This window comes from Takifugu rubripes, chromosome 19 (genome assembly GCF_901000725.2).
Source record: "Takifugu rubripes chromosome 19, fTakRub1.2, whole genome shotgun sequence".
Taxonomy (NCBI): Eukaryota; Metazoa; Chordata; class Actinopteri; order Tetraodontiformes; family Tetraodontidae; genus Takifugu; species Takifugu rubripes.
The window spans coordinates 14,974,424-14,992,825 of record NC_042303.1 but is presented as its reverse complement, the minus strand read 5'-3'; the positions used below and the strand labels follow the sequence as shown (position 1 = coordinate 14,992,825).

Genomic DNA, 18,402 nt, shown 5'->3' with positions numbered 1-18,402 from the left:
GGAGAGGGCGTGTCCAGGATGCTGAGGCGGCCTCTGATTGGCTGATCAGCGACGCGGGGCGTGGTCGATCACCGCGCGGCCAGCTGCGGGAGAAGCTAAAAAACCAGCCTGGGGAGCTGAAAAAGAGACAAAAAGACCTTCGGCTTCACATCAATCCTCCCCTAAAAGTTGGAAACATCAAGGTCGGCGTGTCGGGAAGGCTCTGCAAACACTTTCTCCTAATGTGAGTATTCTCCCGCTTTATCTCGTCTAAGTTTGTACGTGCTGCACTTTAATATATGCTGCAAGTTTGCAAAAAATGCGATTTTTTTATTTTTAACTTACTTGTTCTACTTGTTCCATAAACAACCTAAAACTTAAAAGGTGTCAATTAATTTGCATCTTTTTTGGCTTTCTCTTCCGTTCTAAATGCTGTATTATTATATTTTATAGTGGTGCACGCCCTCAAACGTTAACAGGATTCTATTATATTCTAACGTTGCATTAATGTAATCCAGTCCAAATTGCCTCAATGGTGCTGATACTGGGATGGACTCTTCAAAGTGCGCCGGCTTTGTGAAGACTGTGTTGTGGTTAGTGGTTTAGGAGGTTTCCGTTGGTTTCTTAAAGCCTCGGATTGCTCAAGAGCATTGGCAGGGATTGAGAAAGAAATGTAATATGGGGAATTCTATGATTTTCCAGTTAACAGGATCCCATTTGGCTAACTCTCACTGACTTAGTGTAAATGTCCTTAGTGTAAGTCCTGGCTGCCTGTAGCTGAAAGTGTTAACTGTAAGTTCCCTTCTATAATGAGGGTGTGACTCAAGTTCTGTTCTAAGAACATAAATACTATGAACAGTAAAAGGTGCGATACTACTTTTTAAATACTTTTTGTTTTTGACAAAGGTGAGAAGTAGAATAATTTAGACAGTCTCCCTGAAATCTGGCAGAATAATGTCAACTCTATAATCATGAGACACTCCACATAATTGCATTGAATCACTTATTCTACCACAGCAGTGCCTTTACTGGAAAGATAAAGCAGATGTTTCCCCTTGATTCTTGTAAGCATGCAGCCTGAAAGTTTATTGACTGTGTTTCTCTGTGACTTTGCCTTTTCCAGCCTGTGAAATCTGCAATTTGTTTGGCTCGTTACTATGACGCCTGCTCTGAAAACGACCCCCTCCTCTCACTTTGAGGCCTCTTCAACTTTCACTGTCTTATTTAAATGCCTTTACTGCACGAGTCTTTTTCCCATGGGGCTATTCTGCCGTGACACGCCACGAAACATCGGCGTGAAGTCAACGTTTTCCCTCTGAAGCTAATTTACGCAGCCCTTCAGGCACAGGGCAGCCGATGAATGAGAGGGGCAGCACCCAATCTGGAGGAGCCCACATTTGCTCTCCATTAGGGTGTCATAAAGTCAGACAGGAATGCTCCCAGCAACATAACCTTCATTCTCAACCCTCACTTTCCAAACAGCCATTATTGTCACTAAACCTATTATTGTCAGATTGTCAAACACAACGTTCACTCCCCCTCAGTGTAAGTGTTGGTTTTTTTAAACAATTGCCTAAAAAGACATCCAGTCGTAGTATATTTGTGTTATTGTTTCCATCCAGATCCATTGGTCTGCATCATGCTGCCTTCAGGGTCCATCCTCTGTCTCTTGTCAACGTTTTTTTGCACATGGGTGCTGTGCAATGCCCAGTCAGACCCTGGCACCCCGGTGATCCAGCTACGTCTCGCTGGGGACAAGAAGAAATACCACGAGGGCCGCGTAGAGGTTCTCTACAACGGGGCTTGGGGGACAGTGTGTGACGATGACTTCTCCATCTCAGCTGCCCGCGTGGTGTGTCGAGAGCTTGGCTTCATGGATGCAGAGTCGTGGTTTCCCTCGGCCAAGTACGGAAAGGGAGAAGGTAAGAAAACTGATCTGCTGTCTAAAGCCTGAAGTATTTGTTTTTTCTTGCAACCTCCTCCCCTTTCATACACTCGATGCACATGTGCCCCCTCTGTCTGACCGACTGGGTTCACCATTCCAGAACTGACACAATCATCAGTTCTGGATGTTGTGGGGAATGGAAACAATGAGCACGTAAACCAGACGCTCGCATAGACGTAATCTCATCTCCCTCCGCTCTGTCACAGATCGTGTTTCCATTGCTGTAAAAGCACTGATGGGATTCACAACCCTTAACCTCTGGCTGCTGCTGGTAAATGCCAGTTGGTAGCTTTTAATTAACTCAATGTTCCCTGTAAATGGCACATGTTTTCCCACTGGGGCCGCCACAGACAGTAAGCCACTTCAGAAGTAATTATCTCAGTTACTTGCATCCCAAAGTACTGCAGTCATTTTAACAACTTCAAGATTGGGCCTGTTATTTCACAAGAAGAAACTAAGCAATGGCTTGTATATGGCTGTGCAGCTAGACCAATGTTTTCACCGCATTTTTACTCTCGATTATAGTATAAAAATGGGGGCATCTGGGATTGGTTTTGGTATGCACAACCACTGTTTATTCAAAGACACTCTGGATGTTGTAAATTTACATAACTGAGGGAAGAGGGAGTCTACTTTATCGTAAAGGTATGCAATCTTTCACATTGTTAGAGCAGAGAAAACGTTCTAAGGTAATGATCATTTCCTGGTGACTATGTGTTCACTTTGCAGCAGAATATTTTTGAAAGGAGAGTATTTGAAGACCAGACTCACTGCTCGTGCACAACCTGAGACTGAACTGAAACAAAGCTGTGCAGTCACTCCCGGATCGGGATTATTTTCCATTTGCCATTAAGATGAACAGTACTGTCAAACAGGCCACCAAGTGTTTCAACTTATAGATATAATTACATAATAAGTAAATTAAACCAAAACAAACCTCGCTATTTGGGCGTTAGAGGCATTTCTCTGCAGGGAGTTGTAAATCAAATCCTCAGTTTCCTTCAGCATTATTTACATTTACAAGAATTGTTGGATCAGCCTAGGATTATTTAGTCTGTCTTAGAAATGGAACTGTCATTATTTTGATTATTCAACCTTAAGCAGTTGTCTTAAAGTGTCAATAAAATTTTCATGACAAAATCTCTGCAGCATGTCTCCTTAAAATGTAACCACAGCAGTCTAGATTTATCACAACTGGTGGGGCTTAGGGAGCATTTGGGAACTGTTGCTTTGAACTCCAGAGAGACCTGACTCCTCTTTTCCAAAAGCAAATGTCACGTCTGTGCCAGAAGTTGGCTTCGGTCGAATCCGGCCTGTCACTTTCTTGGTATGATGGGGATGCTGCTCAGAAAACATCTTGAGCGCACTGCTGGCCATTTCCATGACTGCAGTTCTGCGGTTTTCCTCTAAGATGATTCAGAACAACCAGCTGTAGCATTTGTTCCCCGTCAGGATGACATTTGCCAGACACGTTTTAGCTGAAAGGAGGAGGCAGGTTAGTGGGAATACAAACATATCTCCGTGTCAGCGTAAAGAAGAATGTAAAAAAACCCCACATGAATTCATCTGTTAGGCAAAACTTTCATTGATTCATGGAATTTAATGTCCCTTTTAAACTTGAACCAGGATGTTGACCAATGTGAAATTAAAAGGAAAAAGGAAATTCATCCCCTGCATCTATTCCAACCTTTTGCTTGTCATTCCAGGCCATATCTGGTTGGACAATGTGCACTGCACTGGTACAGAGACGAGCTTGGCTCAGTGTCCGTCCAATGGCTTCGGAGTGTCGGACTGCAAACATTCAGAAGATGTTGGAGTGGTGTGCAGCCCCAGACGCATTCCAGGCTTCAAATTAACCCAGAAGGGCGGTAGTGACGAGGTAGGTGCCCATAAAGCAGCATGTTCACCGTCAAAACCTCCACATTTAGAGTAAGCACTGTACTCTGTGTTTATCTGCCTGTGATCGCTTCATCACATTTAATAGCAGTCAGGTAGCTAAACGCACGGTAAATGTAAACACGTGTAAACCTGAACAGATGGTCAGACGTCATCAGTCGCTGCTACGCAAACGTCTCCAAAAGAGTGATGTGAGAAAAGGGCCACGTGTTTTCCATCTATGCACAGACCAGCGTTATACCTGGAGCCGCCGTGTATGGACACATCAGACAGTAGTTCATCTGTGTAGATCTCATCATGAAATCAGTGTAATAACCCACAAGTTAGCTTTCCACAAGTGGAGACACAGTGTCGAGTTTCCACAGCACCACTCACAGCGACCTTGCAGGGCTCCTATGTGTCTCTCCCTGCGTTCGTCCTGCCTGACCCCCGCTCCGCAAACTGGATGACTCACGCAGGAACGTCAGGATAGAGAAAGCCTCCTGTTCCAGATCGAAATTCAGCATGGATTTGTGGACGTGACTGGTGGGGGGGACAGAGATTATGAACTTGTCAGTGAGCTAATAAAGGCAAAAAGTCCAACGAGACAACGTGTTAGCCGAGAGGACGGACTCTTCTCAAAATCACCACGTCTGCTTTGTTCGTTAATGATAGAAATTGGCAGAATATTTGGCTGAGAGTTAAAACTAGGACAACATGGCCTGGGAAGAACATCTGAAACGTCTGTGTATCTTTCTTATGCATAGTTCTGTCATGAGAATTGATTAAATGAGATCAGAAAAGCCTTTAGTCATGAACTCCTGAGCCAAACACAGAAGACTTTCTTTTTTAACATGTATATAAGTAGCACCTTAGTTGCTTATTTGTCTTGTGCATTTAGCATTTCTGGGATGTTATTGTAGCCATGTCCTCCACCCTGTAAATATTTCCCAAGTCTGGCTGTAGCCTTTCAAGTGGCCAAGGAGAGGAATGGCAAAAGGTGTAGCTACACCTCTTTAACCATGGCTGGCCTGACGTCAGCAAAGGGCACACTGTTCTCCACAGGTTCACAGCATGAATCGTCAATCTGTGCTCAAAATTGGAAAGTTAACGCTCAAAGCCCTTCAAGAACACTTGAGCGCCAAACAAGTGATGTTGCTGATGTTACCAAGAGGGATGTCTAGATTTTAAGGCGATTTTATGTGGAAAACGGCTACTGTGAACATAAGCAACTGTAAGAATTCCTAATGGAGGTTCTTATCTTATTGTGATCCATCTTAAGACCATTGGCGAGAACGCACGGCCACACATTTTGCCTTTGGCCTCATTTCTTTTTATCTGGCCCTGTTTCACTTTTCATATCTCATCTCCTCCTGGCGGTTCTTTTAACTTCATCACAAATTCATTGTGTGGAAACTGAAGCCAGAGAAGTTGTTTTCAACTGTTCCTTCTATTACAAGCAGCTTTTCACACGGTTTCATGTTGCAGTAAGTTTTTTTTTTTGTGAGGCGCACATCAGGAGAGGCTGCACAACGTGTGGAAATATAAGAAAATAAGACTAGAACAGCTTATTCTCGTAGGCTGAGCTGAGACCACAAATAATAGCCTACTGAAACCATCGGCCATTAATGAAATCAGCAGCCTCCTGTGGATTTAAAGATGATCTGAGTTTTTGCTGAGGAGATCTTTTTTACACTGGCTTGTTCGGCCGTATTTTATCCAGCCTGTGTTGCTTTATGTGGCACATCCTGTTTATTTTTCATTTCTTTCAAATGAAAACAGCTCTCATGCAGGACAGAAAGCAGGGTCCTTACAGGACAGAACACACGTGCTGGAGCAACTGAAGCGCCTCAAGTGTTTCAGGTTATTTCAGTTTTGCTGCAGGAATTCTTTTCTCTGTGTTAAGTTTAGGCTGTTTAGACTCTAACACACATGATTGCCATTTGTTTGTGGGCAAGGACATTGTGACATAAAACTCTCTCAGTGGTGGGGAGAGCTAGAAATTTGCTCTTGGTGTTTTTTTCCTGAGAAAAGGATAAAGGAAAAAGAACAGCTGCACCAGTTGTAATAAATGAATGCAGCAGTTGAAAACTTTAACTCCTTGTGATTCGAAACAGGACAAAGGTCGCGCTTCCTCTTCTGTTGTCTGTTTACAGGTCGTTCAGTTCGGCTGCCACACAACAAACAGCGAACCGAGCCAACGCTGCAGCCACTTCCCACGCGATGTTGCAATAGGCTTCTTAGGAGGAGAGTGATCGAGGGGAGAAAAGGTTGAGGAGTGTCAGACGGCTGCAGCCAGCCTCTCCTTTGTGCACAGCTCTATGTACATACCACGTGTCCAACAGCTGGGTCTCACTGCAACCTTAGCCCCTCTTTGGGCTGCAGAGGGGCTCAGATTTGACTCTGATTAATAATGCGTTGCATAATTACTTCAGACGCTATATTTCCAGCGATATACACACACAGGAAGCCATGAGTTAGACACATAATAGGCTACAAATGGGAATATGTGCGGTATTTAACACAGCCAGTTGTGCTCCGCAAGGTCCAAAACTTTAGTTATGAAACATTTGTGTGCAACTGTGCACTGGCTCACTTGCAGGGATTCCAGATGCAAGACTCTCTCTTCCCCTCACACACACAAAGGTCCCTCCCTCAGGCAAACGGGGGGCCAATATGAGGGCTGAGGCAGATGTGAAAGTCATTTCAAAGAGCCTCGCTGTAGATGGTGACTTGATTATCAGTCACACTCACCGTTTTTTATAAGGTGGGCTGGTAGGTGGGCGGGGGGGCAGGTGGGTGGCTGCACGTGCAGATGAACGTGCAGCGGGGGTGGCAGGGTGAATAAACGGGTAGATTTGTACAATAGTGGAAGCATTAGTCAGACCCTGGCTAGACCAGAAGTTCTCACGTGTAGTCACAGAGCGGGGTCCAGTCAGAAAAACAGGTCTGCTCACAGCACAGAAATAGTTTAGCAGCAGCCAAAACACACTTTAGAGGATGGTAATGAGTTGGAACTGAAAACTTTTAAACATGACCAAAGCATGCCACTTTATTTTTAAAATATTCCAAGAGGCACTTTTGACGACTGCCAACAGTGCAGGAAATTCCAGCCAAATATTAAAATGGTGGATTTGGTGGCTTGTGAATCATTACTACACCACAGTCAGGGAGTGACTGTAAATGAAAGGTCCACCTCAGCATGACATGCAGAATGGAAATGCCTCCATACCTCCACCGCACAGTAATAACTGCCTGAAATATAAAGTTTTAATGATAAACCAGTTCAGAAACCATATGAGCCTTACTCATACTAGCTCTACAGTGGAGTGAATGCACTATTCATGCTGACAACGTCATGTTAACTGTTCCGATTTGACTGATATTAGGATATTCTTTCCCTTAAAATGGACAGATTTCCAGCATTTTCCCTTGGAATTTTCAAATGTTTATTATCAAGCATGAAAAAGGTCCCATGTATCCCCCGCCTGTGCTGTGTGTTGCTTATTAGTAATTATTTGCTTTCCTTTTTTAATTAAAGGAAGAAAGAATTGCTGTAAAAGTGGCCACTGTGTCACTTTGGCCATCAACCAGACTAGATTATGATGAGTTTATGTCTGGTCTGGTTTGGGGAGTGGGAAACGCCTGGACTGACTTTCCTGCATCGGTGCCAAATGCAACACCCCTCAGAACTACCTCAGTACCCCAACTCACGTTAACCTTGCCCCCCCCTCTCCCCGTCCTGTCTGGTATTTTTCACTTCACACCCGATTCGTTATTCATTTCTTCCCCCTTCTGTAAGCAAACAAAAGCAGGTTTTGTAATTGAGAGGATGAGCTACATGACTCCGGTCACGTTTCCTCACCCTCCCACGTTGTGCTGATGGAAAACCCTCTGTCATGCTGTGACCAGCAACAATTTCCGCATGAAAGAGTGGTTTTTACCCACTAGCTGCTGCAGTGAGGGAGGGACTGGGGTCACTATAGGAACCGCCTGACTTGGCCGTGGCTCCTCCTGCATTGCACTCTTGAGTATTTGGATACTTTGAACATTCCCTCAGGCTGATGCCATCTCAGGAAACCACCCTGTGGGCAGATGTTTAATGTCTCCGGGAGATTTTCCAGAGTGTACTTTTAGTACAGTGGAGAAACTGCCTGTTACAAAACTACCGAGCTCAGCATCTGTAGAGCAGATCACCAGACAAGGATGAAATGCGGAGCTAATTATGTAGCTGGGTTCCCATAAAAGCCCAGAGGTTAAAGGTTACTGTTCCTTCCCTGATTTAGGGGCTTCCTGCACGGATACTGTGGCAGCGAGGGCTTGATTGAACAAATAGCTTTATAATTCCCCATTTTTGAAGATGGGTGCATCTTTGTTTAAAGCCACTGCAGCGTCTAGCTTTAACCCTTTGTTTTTTAATTAAAATTCCATCACTTTTACAACATCAGTCAAGCAGTGAAAGCTAAAGCTCTTGAAGAAGACCGGTGGTTTTTCTTTCAGATCCCCTAAAGGAAAATCTTTCTTTCTTTAAGCTGCGCTGGCTTGTTTCACAGTTTTTTTTTCCCGGCGCATTTTTCACGGTGAAATTTGATCTGCGTGGATGTATGTGTCCCATATGACACACTGAATGACTTAACTTCATCTAATTCTTCATTCGTGAAAACCAAAAAGGCGTTTTTCCTTGTTTTGACGTGTTGTTCTGGAAAAGGTGACTACAGTGGATGAAAATTCCAGGCATTCGTTCACCTTTTCTTTGAGGCTGAACAAGTTTAAACACATATTTCATTTTCAGATTTTTCAACCTTCTCTCACAGAAACAAATAATTGCCACTGAAACCTGTTGAAAGCATATCTTTAACGAAAGCTAATGGATCAAACGTCAAATGAAACCTGAATTCATGTTCTGACACATCTGAGGTGTCCATTTATGATTGATTAAGGATTTTAGCATGTACTCTTGGAGGTCCTAGAGTTTACTCAGGTGTGCTAGCATAGCCTTGTGATGCTATACATCAAATTTGTCTGTTGCATTGTTACTCAGGGTGTGATGGTCCATGTGGAGGACGTACGGATCAGAGCTACTTACTCCCACAGGAAAAGGATCCCCATCACCGATGGCTTTTTGGAGGTGAAAGAAGAAGGCAAGTGGAGGCAGATCTGTAATGAGGATTGGACAGGGATGAACAGCAGGGTCATCTGTGGCATGTTTGGCTTCCCTGGGGAGAAACGTGTCAACCTGCGGCCATACAAGTGAGTAATCCAACGTCCTAATACATTGATAATGCACTGAGTTCTTTGAGCTTTTGAGAAAATTACATAATGACCCATGGTATGCTCGTCTTTACAACCGATCGCTGAAAGGAAACAGACTTGAGGCTGGAAATTCTTGAACAAAATCCCAAATATTTCCAGGAGAATACTGCAGAACCGAGTCCAACCTAATTCAACCTCAAAATCAAGACAAGAAGCGCAAGATTATTCATTTAAATAATGTCAGAGGAGTAAACATGCAGGATGATCTGTTTAAAAGATGTGTTTATGGATCTAACTGGGTTGTGAACAAAGAGGGAAGCAACAAAACCCAGTATAAAGGCCCAGATGGAAGAGGGGCTGTGCAGCTTAACTCTTGAACTGCCCTTGAAGAGGTTACGTACTAAATGGTGGGTGCACATTCCCAACAGATTGATTTGCAGCCTTGGGATGAACGCGGATATGTACTGGTGAAAGATAAATATTTCTTTGACCCGGTGTGACATACACTTTTCTCCTAGCCGTCAAATCTAAAGTCACATTTGACATCTCTTCACAAATCACTGTTTGGCTGTTCTGCAGCTGTGTTTGCAGCAGCTGTCTGAGGCTCAGACGCTCTCATTCTCTAGTGTCCTTGTGTTCCTGTAGTCAAGTAGGCAAGCCAATAAAATATTAAATCATTTCCACGACTTTTTGGTCTAAATAGACTAAAGTGTCCCACTAAACTTAAAAACTACAGCTTGTTTTTCGTTTGCCAGTGCTGTTAACTTCCTCAACATTGTTCTATTCTCTCTTGTACCGTTTCAGATTGCTGGCTAACCGACGCAAGAAGAATTATTGGGGTTTTTCTGTCAACTGCACCGGCAACGAGGCCGACCTGTCCGACTGTAAGGTGGGCCGAGAGATAGAGATGAAGGGCAATCTGACCTGTGAGAAGGGCATGCCGGTGGTGGTCAGCTGTGTGCCAGGGCGGACCTTTGCTCCCAGCGTCAGCATGGGCTTCAGGAAAGCTTACAGGCTGGAGGTCAGTGTGTGACGCCATCAGAACAGCAACGTTTCCTCTTAGTATCCAAAATAAATCCATTCACTTCTGTTGTGTTGTTGTATGCAGCAACCCTTGGTGCGTTTAAGGGGTGGAGCCATGATTGGTGAGGGGAGAGTGGAGGTGCTGAAGAACGGCGAATGGGGCACAGTGTGTGATGACAACTGGAACATTAAAGCTGCCACCGTGGTCTGTCGCGAGCTGGGCTTCGGGAGCGCTAAAGAGGCCTTGACAGATGCTCGGCTGGGACAAGGTAAGTTAGTTCTCGACCAGCGGTATAGCTCAGAAAAAGGAGCAGTCAAAACATATTAAGACCGACTCGACATAGTCCGTGTCCAAACACAACTTCGCAGAGGTGCTATTTCCAGCTGAGTAAACCTCTGCCACATCAGTGCCTTCACCTCCAGAATGTGGCCCATTAATGTCCATATCTGTAAAATATTCAGCACAAACATACCACCGCATTATAATAATCACAGAGTGCAACAGTTGCTGCTTTCTCCTATGCTGAAAAGTCACACCAAATCACAAGAGGGCTCATTTTCTGACAAATAAAAGTGCCTTCATGGGATTCAGAGGAGGCGGCTTCGTGTTAAAGAGTACCTGGGGTTAGTCACAGATTCCTTCAGGAGCCAGCCATGGGATTCAATGGTTCAGAGAGAAAGAAATAGCTGCCAATGGCAAGAAGAGGGATTTATAAATCTGTCAGACTTGAAAAGCTCACTGTGCTCTTCCTCTTCCTGGATTTATGTCTCTCCACCGATATTTGGCTGTAGTTTCAGTGCTCACATAACTGGAGATCGTCCTCTTTCATAACTGTACAAGTTAGCCAACTAAAGGAGGGTTTTTTAAGGGTCCCAGCTTGTAAACAGCCAGTAGGACAAATAGGGTTAAGTATTTTAAACTTAAGGACATTGTAATCAGCCCAGCCAAAACTTTTACTTCTTTTGTGTTGCAGCCAATGAGATGATTTAAAGAGTATTCCGTCTTTTTATCCAGTGTAGTTTATATCTTAATGGGCCCGAGGTGTTTTCCTGCAGGAATCGGGCCGGTTCACATGAACGAGGTGCAGTGTTCTGGCTTTGAAAAGTCGCTGACCGAGTGCCACTTCAACCGCCAAGCTCTGGGCTGCAGCCACGAGGAAGATGCGGCCGTGAAGTGTATCGTTCCTGACATGGGTTTCAGCAACAGAGTGAGCAGCCTTTCTCCAACAGCACTAACAAAATAATCAGGATTAATAAAAACAAGGGCTTACGTTTGTGTGTCTTCCTATAGCTTCGGTTAAACGGGGGCCGTAACCCCAATGAGGGCCGCGTCGAGGTGCTGACGCACAGAAATGGCTCCCTGGTTTGGGGCACAGTGTGCAGTGACAGCTGGGGGACAATGGAGGCCATGGTGGTCTGCAGACAGCTTGGCTTGGGTTTTGCTAATCACGCTTTCCAGGTAAGATCTACTTCTCAGAATAAGACTTTTAGAATGAATGAAACAAACTATTCTTTTGGGGGGAAAAAGTCAGTACTTTCAGAGTATGTAGGAGTCGAAAAATTGCCAGTCAGAATCACAGCTTTAGAGCTACATTGAAATTGTGCAGTCATCATATATTCTATTGCCCATCGGAGGAGAAGCCAGCTTAGATGCCCACATTTGTGGATGGAAATGGAAATGATGACAGCACTCTTGGCTGCAGAGGCCCCTCACTCACTCTAATGAGGCCCTGCGGAGGCACGTTACTGTGTTCAGTGGGTCAGGGAAAGTAAACCTGTGACATAAATGAGCTTCAACTGTCTCTGTGGGGGCAACTGGGGCCTGCCGTCATTAGCTTTTTGAAGTTTAGTGGAGTTTTTCAAGCTTTTTCCAAAATTTTCTGCAGCCTGTGGCGTAATGAGTTCATTTATGTTCACCTCCTGTTTGCTTTTTAAAGGAATCTAAAGGTCCCCAATTCAGTCAGGAAGTAGAACACTGGTAAAGTCCTTTCACTTTTAATATTCATTTATTCATTTTTAGGCCAAAGTGAGAGCTGCAAATCTACTGGTCAGGCATGTGATGTGGCTCTGGGAAGGACGTGCACATCTGGGGACGTGCATTGATAACAGCAGAGGAGTTAATGAGGGAACCTTGGACAGGATATCAATAACAGTTTATCTCATTAGATTCTGTACGTGACAAATATGTAAACTTGTAAGGCACAAACTTGTAAACACGTCTGCGGTCGTTGCCATCGTAAAAGTGTTCCCTTCATCTCCACAAGCTTGAGCTGTGGATGGCGTGTTCAGGAATAATATGTGCTCGTGTCTTGCTCACCCACCCTAGAGGCCGTCTCTGCCTGGCGTTTTGATATTTGAACAGGCAAATCCCACAAGCAGATGGAACAAATGAGCCACGGCCTCACCGCACAGCTGTACGTCCGTTCCTCTCAACCCAGCAGTATAGATTTCTTCCCCCCTGCCTTATTTCCCCCAGCTTGGTCTGTTTCCCATGACTCCTCCACATTTTCAGATGATGATAGGGAAATAATGTTGTAATTGGGCTGAGTCAGCACACTGAGGACAGTAGTTTGGGAGGGAGATGGGTAATAAAGGATAGAGTTGAGAGGACCTGAGGTAACATATCGTTCAACTCTACTCAGGAAGGAACTTGAATGAAATGTCCCAAAATACATTTATAAAACTGTAAAATGTGCATTTCAGTCCCAAACGTGAGAACGATGGACACGATCTATTGTAGTTTTGAATGTCTAAAGGTTTTGGTAGTTGTCAGAGCAGGCGTGGAAATCTGACCTGTGCAACCTTTCTCTGTCTCTTTAATCAGGAAACACACTATTGGCAAGGAGATTCCTCAGCTGATGCGGTGGTGATGAGCGGAGTGAGATGTTCTGGGACCGAGCTAACACTGGATCAGTGTTTGCACCACGGCAAACACATAAACTGCCCCAAAGGAGGGGGACGCTTTGCTGCTGGAGTCTCCTGTACTCAGAGTAAGAAAACCTTTTAGTGGAAGGTGTGACTGCCGGAAGAGCATCTTTAAAGATTAATAACTACTGGAATTGTAACCCAGGTCCTATTAATAGAGCTTCATGGCCTACTGGGGCACTATAAATTTGTTGCACTTGAATATTAACTCGATGATTCAGAGCTTGCTGTTGCTAACCGCTGGACTCTGGGGTTCTGTCTGTGTCCCAGCTGCCCCAGATTTGGTTCTCAATGCCCAGGTTGTCGAACAGACCACCTACTTGGAGGACAGACCCATGTACGTGCTGCAGTGTGCCCTGGAGGAGAAGTGCTTGTCCAAAAGTGCCGACAATGCCGACCCCAGTTCCTACCGCCGCCTGCTCCGTTTCTCCTCCCAGATCCAGAACAACGGACAGACAGACTTCAGGCCACGGGCGGGTCACCAGTCCTGGGTCTGGCACGAGTGTCACAGGTAGGACATCGAGACAGCGTCAATTACTGTGTCTCTACAGTGGCAAATGTAAATGCTGAGTCCTATACATAGTGTGCAAAACTCCGGGTGTGCCTCACATACTTGTGTGTAAATAAAGGATATTTTCAGCATTGTGTTGTCTCGTCTCATCCAGACATTTCCACAGTATGGAGGTTTTCACTCACTATGACTTGCTGAGTCTGAATGGCACCAAAGTGGCAGAAGGACACAAAGCCAGCTTCTGTTTGGAGGACACACATTGCGACGAGGGTGAATACAGCTTTTACACCATTATTCTACCGACAACTTTTAATCTCTGACATACAAAAATCATCAGATTCAGTTAAAGTCGCTGAATAAAAGCACTTCTGATTTAATTGAGCAATGTTGAATGTTGACAGGAATCCAGAAGAGATATGAGTGTGCAAATTTTGGTGCACAAGGAATTTCAGTCGGTTGCTCAGATACCTACAGACATGACATCGACTGTCAGTGGATAGATATAACAGACCTGAAGCCTGGTGACTACATCTTTCAGGTAAAAAAAAACCCCAAAAAAACCTTATCAGTCAAACTGTTCCGGTCTTAGTTTAACTTTATTAACTTCTTTTACTCTATTTTTCCATCTTCCAGGTTGTAATAAACCCCAACTATGAGGTTGCAGAATCAGATTACACCAACAACATTATGAAGTGCCGCTCTCGCTACGATGGACAAAGGATATGGACATATAACTGTCATACAGGTGAGGCCACCATCTGTGAAATACTTTAAATATTTGACTGTAAGTGCTCTAATCTTGACAAAATGTTTGAGACCGACATCTTCAATTCATCGCATTGTATGCAGTGCCACCTACTGGCACTAGTCAGTAAAGCAATGGAATTCTGTATTATTCTCTTTATTATTTCAAGTTTATAAAAGATGTGATGGGAAACTATGGAGTGAGTTGCAATTGTAACATTAGGCATCTTTTAAGATACTGAATACATTGTAGACTTTTTTATTTATTTATTACACCAGCCTAAAACTTTTCATTCAGAACAATTGCACTTTTATCATTAAAAACTCTTCGCAAAGTAACATGAAACAGTTAACAGCCCACATCTTTTTTTTTTAAAAGTATTGTGGACTGAGAAATCTCTTAATATTTACTATTAACAGGTAGACTGTGATTTACAGAGAAAACATATTTAATAAAAACAAACCATCCTTTTAATTACAACTATCTACAAATGACGGCTTCAGTCAGAGATTAAACATCTGTAGTGGTGAATGCGTGTTACATCCTTCTATAATGGGGTTGAGAACAACATATACAAATCTGACTACAAAGATGGTGTTTCCCTTTGAAAACCACACTTAAAATCCACTTGAAACTTTTCAAATCTACATGCAAACATATGTGTTTCCATTCACACTTCGAACAATAAGCTGCCTGAGTTCCTCAAGCTCCTCTTGCCTTTAGCTCAAGCATAGAACTGCAATGTGACGACCCACGCTGATGGACGTGTCGGTAGGATAGGCTGCTACGTCACCGTAAAACCTGGGCGATCCGAGGGCTTCTGTTAGTGAATGACAGCAGTCCTCTGTGGGGGTTTTCTGTGGGGAACAGGATCATGTTATTAATAAAAGGCACCACCATCCCTGATGCTAAATCACCCTCAACATTTGAGTTGTATTGACTCATTCATTCATATGTTTATGGTTACAGGTGGATCACTGAGTTCAGAGACAGATGAAACCTTCCCTGGACTGCTGACCAACCAGCTCTCGCACAGGTAGATCCAAAGAAGCGGACACTAAAGATGGATGGTCATGAGGAAACCGTATATTTTAACCTTCTACAACCACTAGTGGGCGCTGCACTGCTGAGCTTTTTTGGAGTACAGTAGTGTTGGATTGTTTGGAATCAGAGCTCAGTTGAATCAACAGAAAATCCAATAGAAAAATTAGCTGCTTACTTATAAACTCCATTCAGCTGTCAAATATGTATATGTATCACTTAGCACCTTCATTGGGGAAATGAAGGTTTTTACCGGGTGCTTTTTGAGGAGAATATCAGGGAAAATACTGTGATGTGTGTTACAGTATTGGATAACTGAGGACAAAAGAGCAACATAATCTACGGCAACAACACAACTTCCTACATAGGATGAGATTTTGTTACAGAAACTGGAATATAGTCGGTAGATTATGGGTTTATTTATACATTTCCTGCTCTCTTGGTGCTAACAGCAGCTTCTCAGATTTGTTAATTGTTATTTTACATCGCATAATACCAGAATCAGGTGGGCAATTTTGGATTTGTGTTCGACATACTTGAGGTCATTTGTGAAAATGTTTATTTATTATTATTATTTGCATTAATACACAGGATTTCATCATCTGTGAGTCCCACACTTCTGTTACATAATTGTCATCATCAGGGATAACAAGTGCATTGTGGGTATACTATAAAAGCCACAAATCTATGTGAAAATGACTCATCGTTGTTCTGTAAATTATTATTTTAATGTAACAAACTGAAGCAGCCGTGGCTTCCATCATAAAAGGTACATGCTGTTTATTGCTTGACTTTTTAGCTTGTCCGCATTACATTTTTAAATCAATAAAAATGTTCGGATGCCAAACGTTGTGACTCTTGTGATTCATGCAAACAGAGAATAAACAAGTACACACCTGGGGTTGGTGTTAGTCATTTACGGTGTCTCAGTACCTCTGAACTCTGCTTTGTTTCTGCAGCCCCAGAGCCCTGGTCACCATCCGCTGAGCAACAGCACAATCTGTTTTAGGACGCACCTTCACTGGCTGAATAAACTCTGGAAAACAACAACAAACAACCATCTCGTTTAAAAATGAGAAAAAAAATTCTGTTTCTGCTTGTTTTAACTGAGCTGAATGAATTACCTGCCGACCGGAAGGCCTTGCCTTTGGCCTTTTTACCCCCTTCGGCCAGAGCTCTGGCCTTAAGCATCGGATGGACGATGGAGAGAGCATTGTTCGCTGGAAACATGAGTTTTACTTTTAAACATTTTTATTTTTTAAGCTGAACAGCAGCCACCACATTCTCTGTAGCGCAGCATCTCATACCTGCTGATTCGCTGGCGAAAACCCCCAGAGCGTGCGTGTCGTCGACCCACTTGATCTTCATGCCGCCGTTACTGAAGATGGACGGGAAAACAGTTTAAAAAGAGTTTAAAATTATGAACATTTTGTATCGGATCTCACAGATTATACCTGTATTCTGTGAAGGCGTCCAGCAAGTCATCTTTCTTGAATACAGCTGGGAAATCGTAGATCTCGATGACGTGACGGAACTCGTCCAGATTGATGTCGACGCTCATGTAGACAAAGAAGTCGTTCTGAACGTGCTCAATGGAAACAGCCGAGGGCTCTTTCAGGTGCGTCTTAATCTGGCAGGACAGACACAATAACCATATTTAATTTTAAGAATAAAGGCTCTGCTATCAAAAAGAGTTAGTAGTGCAACAAGTAAGTTTACCTCTTCAGTTAAATCTGTGCAGGAAACACTTGAGGGTTCCGTGTCCTTCTCATCGTTCAAAGTCATATTAGCCAAGGACAACAGAGGTGGTTCCAGGACTTCGCCTGGGCCAAGTGCTGGACTGTCATCCAGATACTTGTGGACACAATCTGCTGCATTGAGATGCTCCTGTGTGGCTGTGGATGATGACTTTGTAGTTTCAGGCATGAAGGACTCAGATGATCTGCAGGGGCAACAACCTGCAGCTGGACTGGTTAAAGTTTTGTCTTCAGGGGGTTGTTGTGCGTTCTGTAATGAGAGTCTCTCTCGCACTGCTCGTGGCATGTAGAGGGGTTTGTCCGGCCTCTTAGATCCTCTGTGACGTGCTTGGTTTGATGTTTTGGGTTTGGCAATAACCTTTTCCTCATGTTTCCTCTCCTTACTCGTAGTAGGTTCATCCCAGAAGCTGTTGCTGTCTGGGTCTGCATCCCCCTCATCATCATCATTATCAACCCTTCAGAAAAAAGAATACCTTCACGCACTTTGAAAATACAAAACTGTAACGCTCATTTTACTGAATAAAAACCAGGATGAAGGGAAGTAGATAAAGTACCTGAGGTCAGCATAGCAGACCACCACTCTGCGGCACTCCCGCTCCCCTACAGAGAAGGTGGTGAGGTCGGGAAGCTCCTCTACGTGATTGTGAACCAGATATCTCAGTCTACTGGGCAGAGGTGGAAACAGGAGCACTCTGGGAAGACAAACAACCTCATTGTGGTTACCCTCAGAAAGAGAACCACTAGCATATTTTATTAAATTAGTTTACGTACCGCATTCTGTTGCTGTTACTGTGGAATGTATCCAATTCATCCATGACCAGATGCAAGAACTGACATTCTTGCTTTGGAAGATAACTATTGCAATTCATGGCAACGCCAGTGTTGATAGAAAAGGGTGGGTTTTATGGAGATTGGAAATAACTTGGAGCAATTCGTACTGGGAACTACCAGCGGCAGTGATAAATACTAACGTAAAGTCACATAGTTGAGCTATCCTGGTAGTGCATAATGACCGTTCATCAGAACACAGCTAAAACATTAAATAATTTTAAAGGTTAGTTAGATCCTTTTATGCTGATCTGATGACGCTTCTGGGCTTTCCAATGCCCAAACTGTACGATTAGTTCTAAAACACCAAGTTCGGTGTGATAAAAGAGTAGGAGATAGTGGTCCACGTGGAGTTACCTTGGTATTAGAAGAACTGTTTATAAATCGACTTATTTTTATGTAAAATGCGGTGTGTCTGCACACGGGACTAGCAACTGGAGATGTTTGGTTGCTAACTTGTTAGTTTCCGGAAGGGGACTTCCGGTTCTGAATGTGCCTGTCGGGCCTTTCAAAATAAAAG

At 43.7% G+C, this 18,402-nt stretch overlaps 2 protein-coding genes across 3 annotated transcripts; one reads left to right on the top strand and one right to left on the bottom strand.

Annotated features, from left to right (window-relative positions):
* The first annotated feature begins 69 nt into the window (after positions 1-69).
* On the top strand, positions 70-16,144 carry loxl2a (lysyl oxidase-like 2a). Its single transcript, XM_003973577.3, has 14 exons — positions 70-223; positions 1,602-1,901; positions 3,631-3,803; positions 8,841-9,049; positions 9,857-10,073; positions 10,161-10,344; positions 11,132-11,283; positions 11,367-11,534; positions 12,900-13,065; positions 13,271-13,511; positions 13,666-13,781; positions 13,913-14,049; positions 14,145-14,256; positions 15,226-16,144. Exons 2-14 carry the CDS (start codon positions 1,619-1,621, stop codon positions 15,294-15,296), a joined length of 2,229 nt encoding a protein of 742 aa, XP_003973626.2. The 5' UTR covers positions 70-223; positions 1,602-1,618; the 3' UTR covers positions 15,297-16,144.
* r3hcc1 (R3H domain and coiled-coil containing 1) lies at positions 14,499-18,368 on the bottom strand. Of its 2 annotated transcripts, none has more exons than XM_011614218.2 (8): positions 17,826-18,368; positions 17,609-17,746; positions 17,017-17,509; positions 16,752-16,927; positions 16,605-16,675; positions 16,422-16,517; positions 16,194-16,333; positions 14,499-15,113 (listed from the first exon to the last, which is right to left on the bottom strand). In XM_011614218.2, exons 1-7 carry the CDS (start codon positions 17,921-17,923, stop codon positions 16,224-16,226), a joined length of 1,182 nt encoding a protein of 393 aa, XP_011612520.1. In that variant the 5' UTR covers positions 17,924-18,368; the 3' UTR covers positions 14,499-15,113; positions 16,194-16,223. The 2 variants fall into 2 exon arrangements, with proteins under 2 accessions (XP_011612520.1, XP_003973651.2); XM_003973602.3 differs by having other exon boundaries at positions 16,231-16,333.
* Positions 18,369-18,402: the final 34 nt, after the last annotated feature.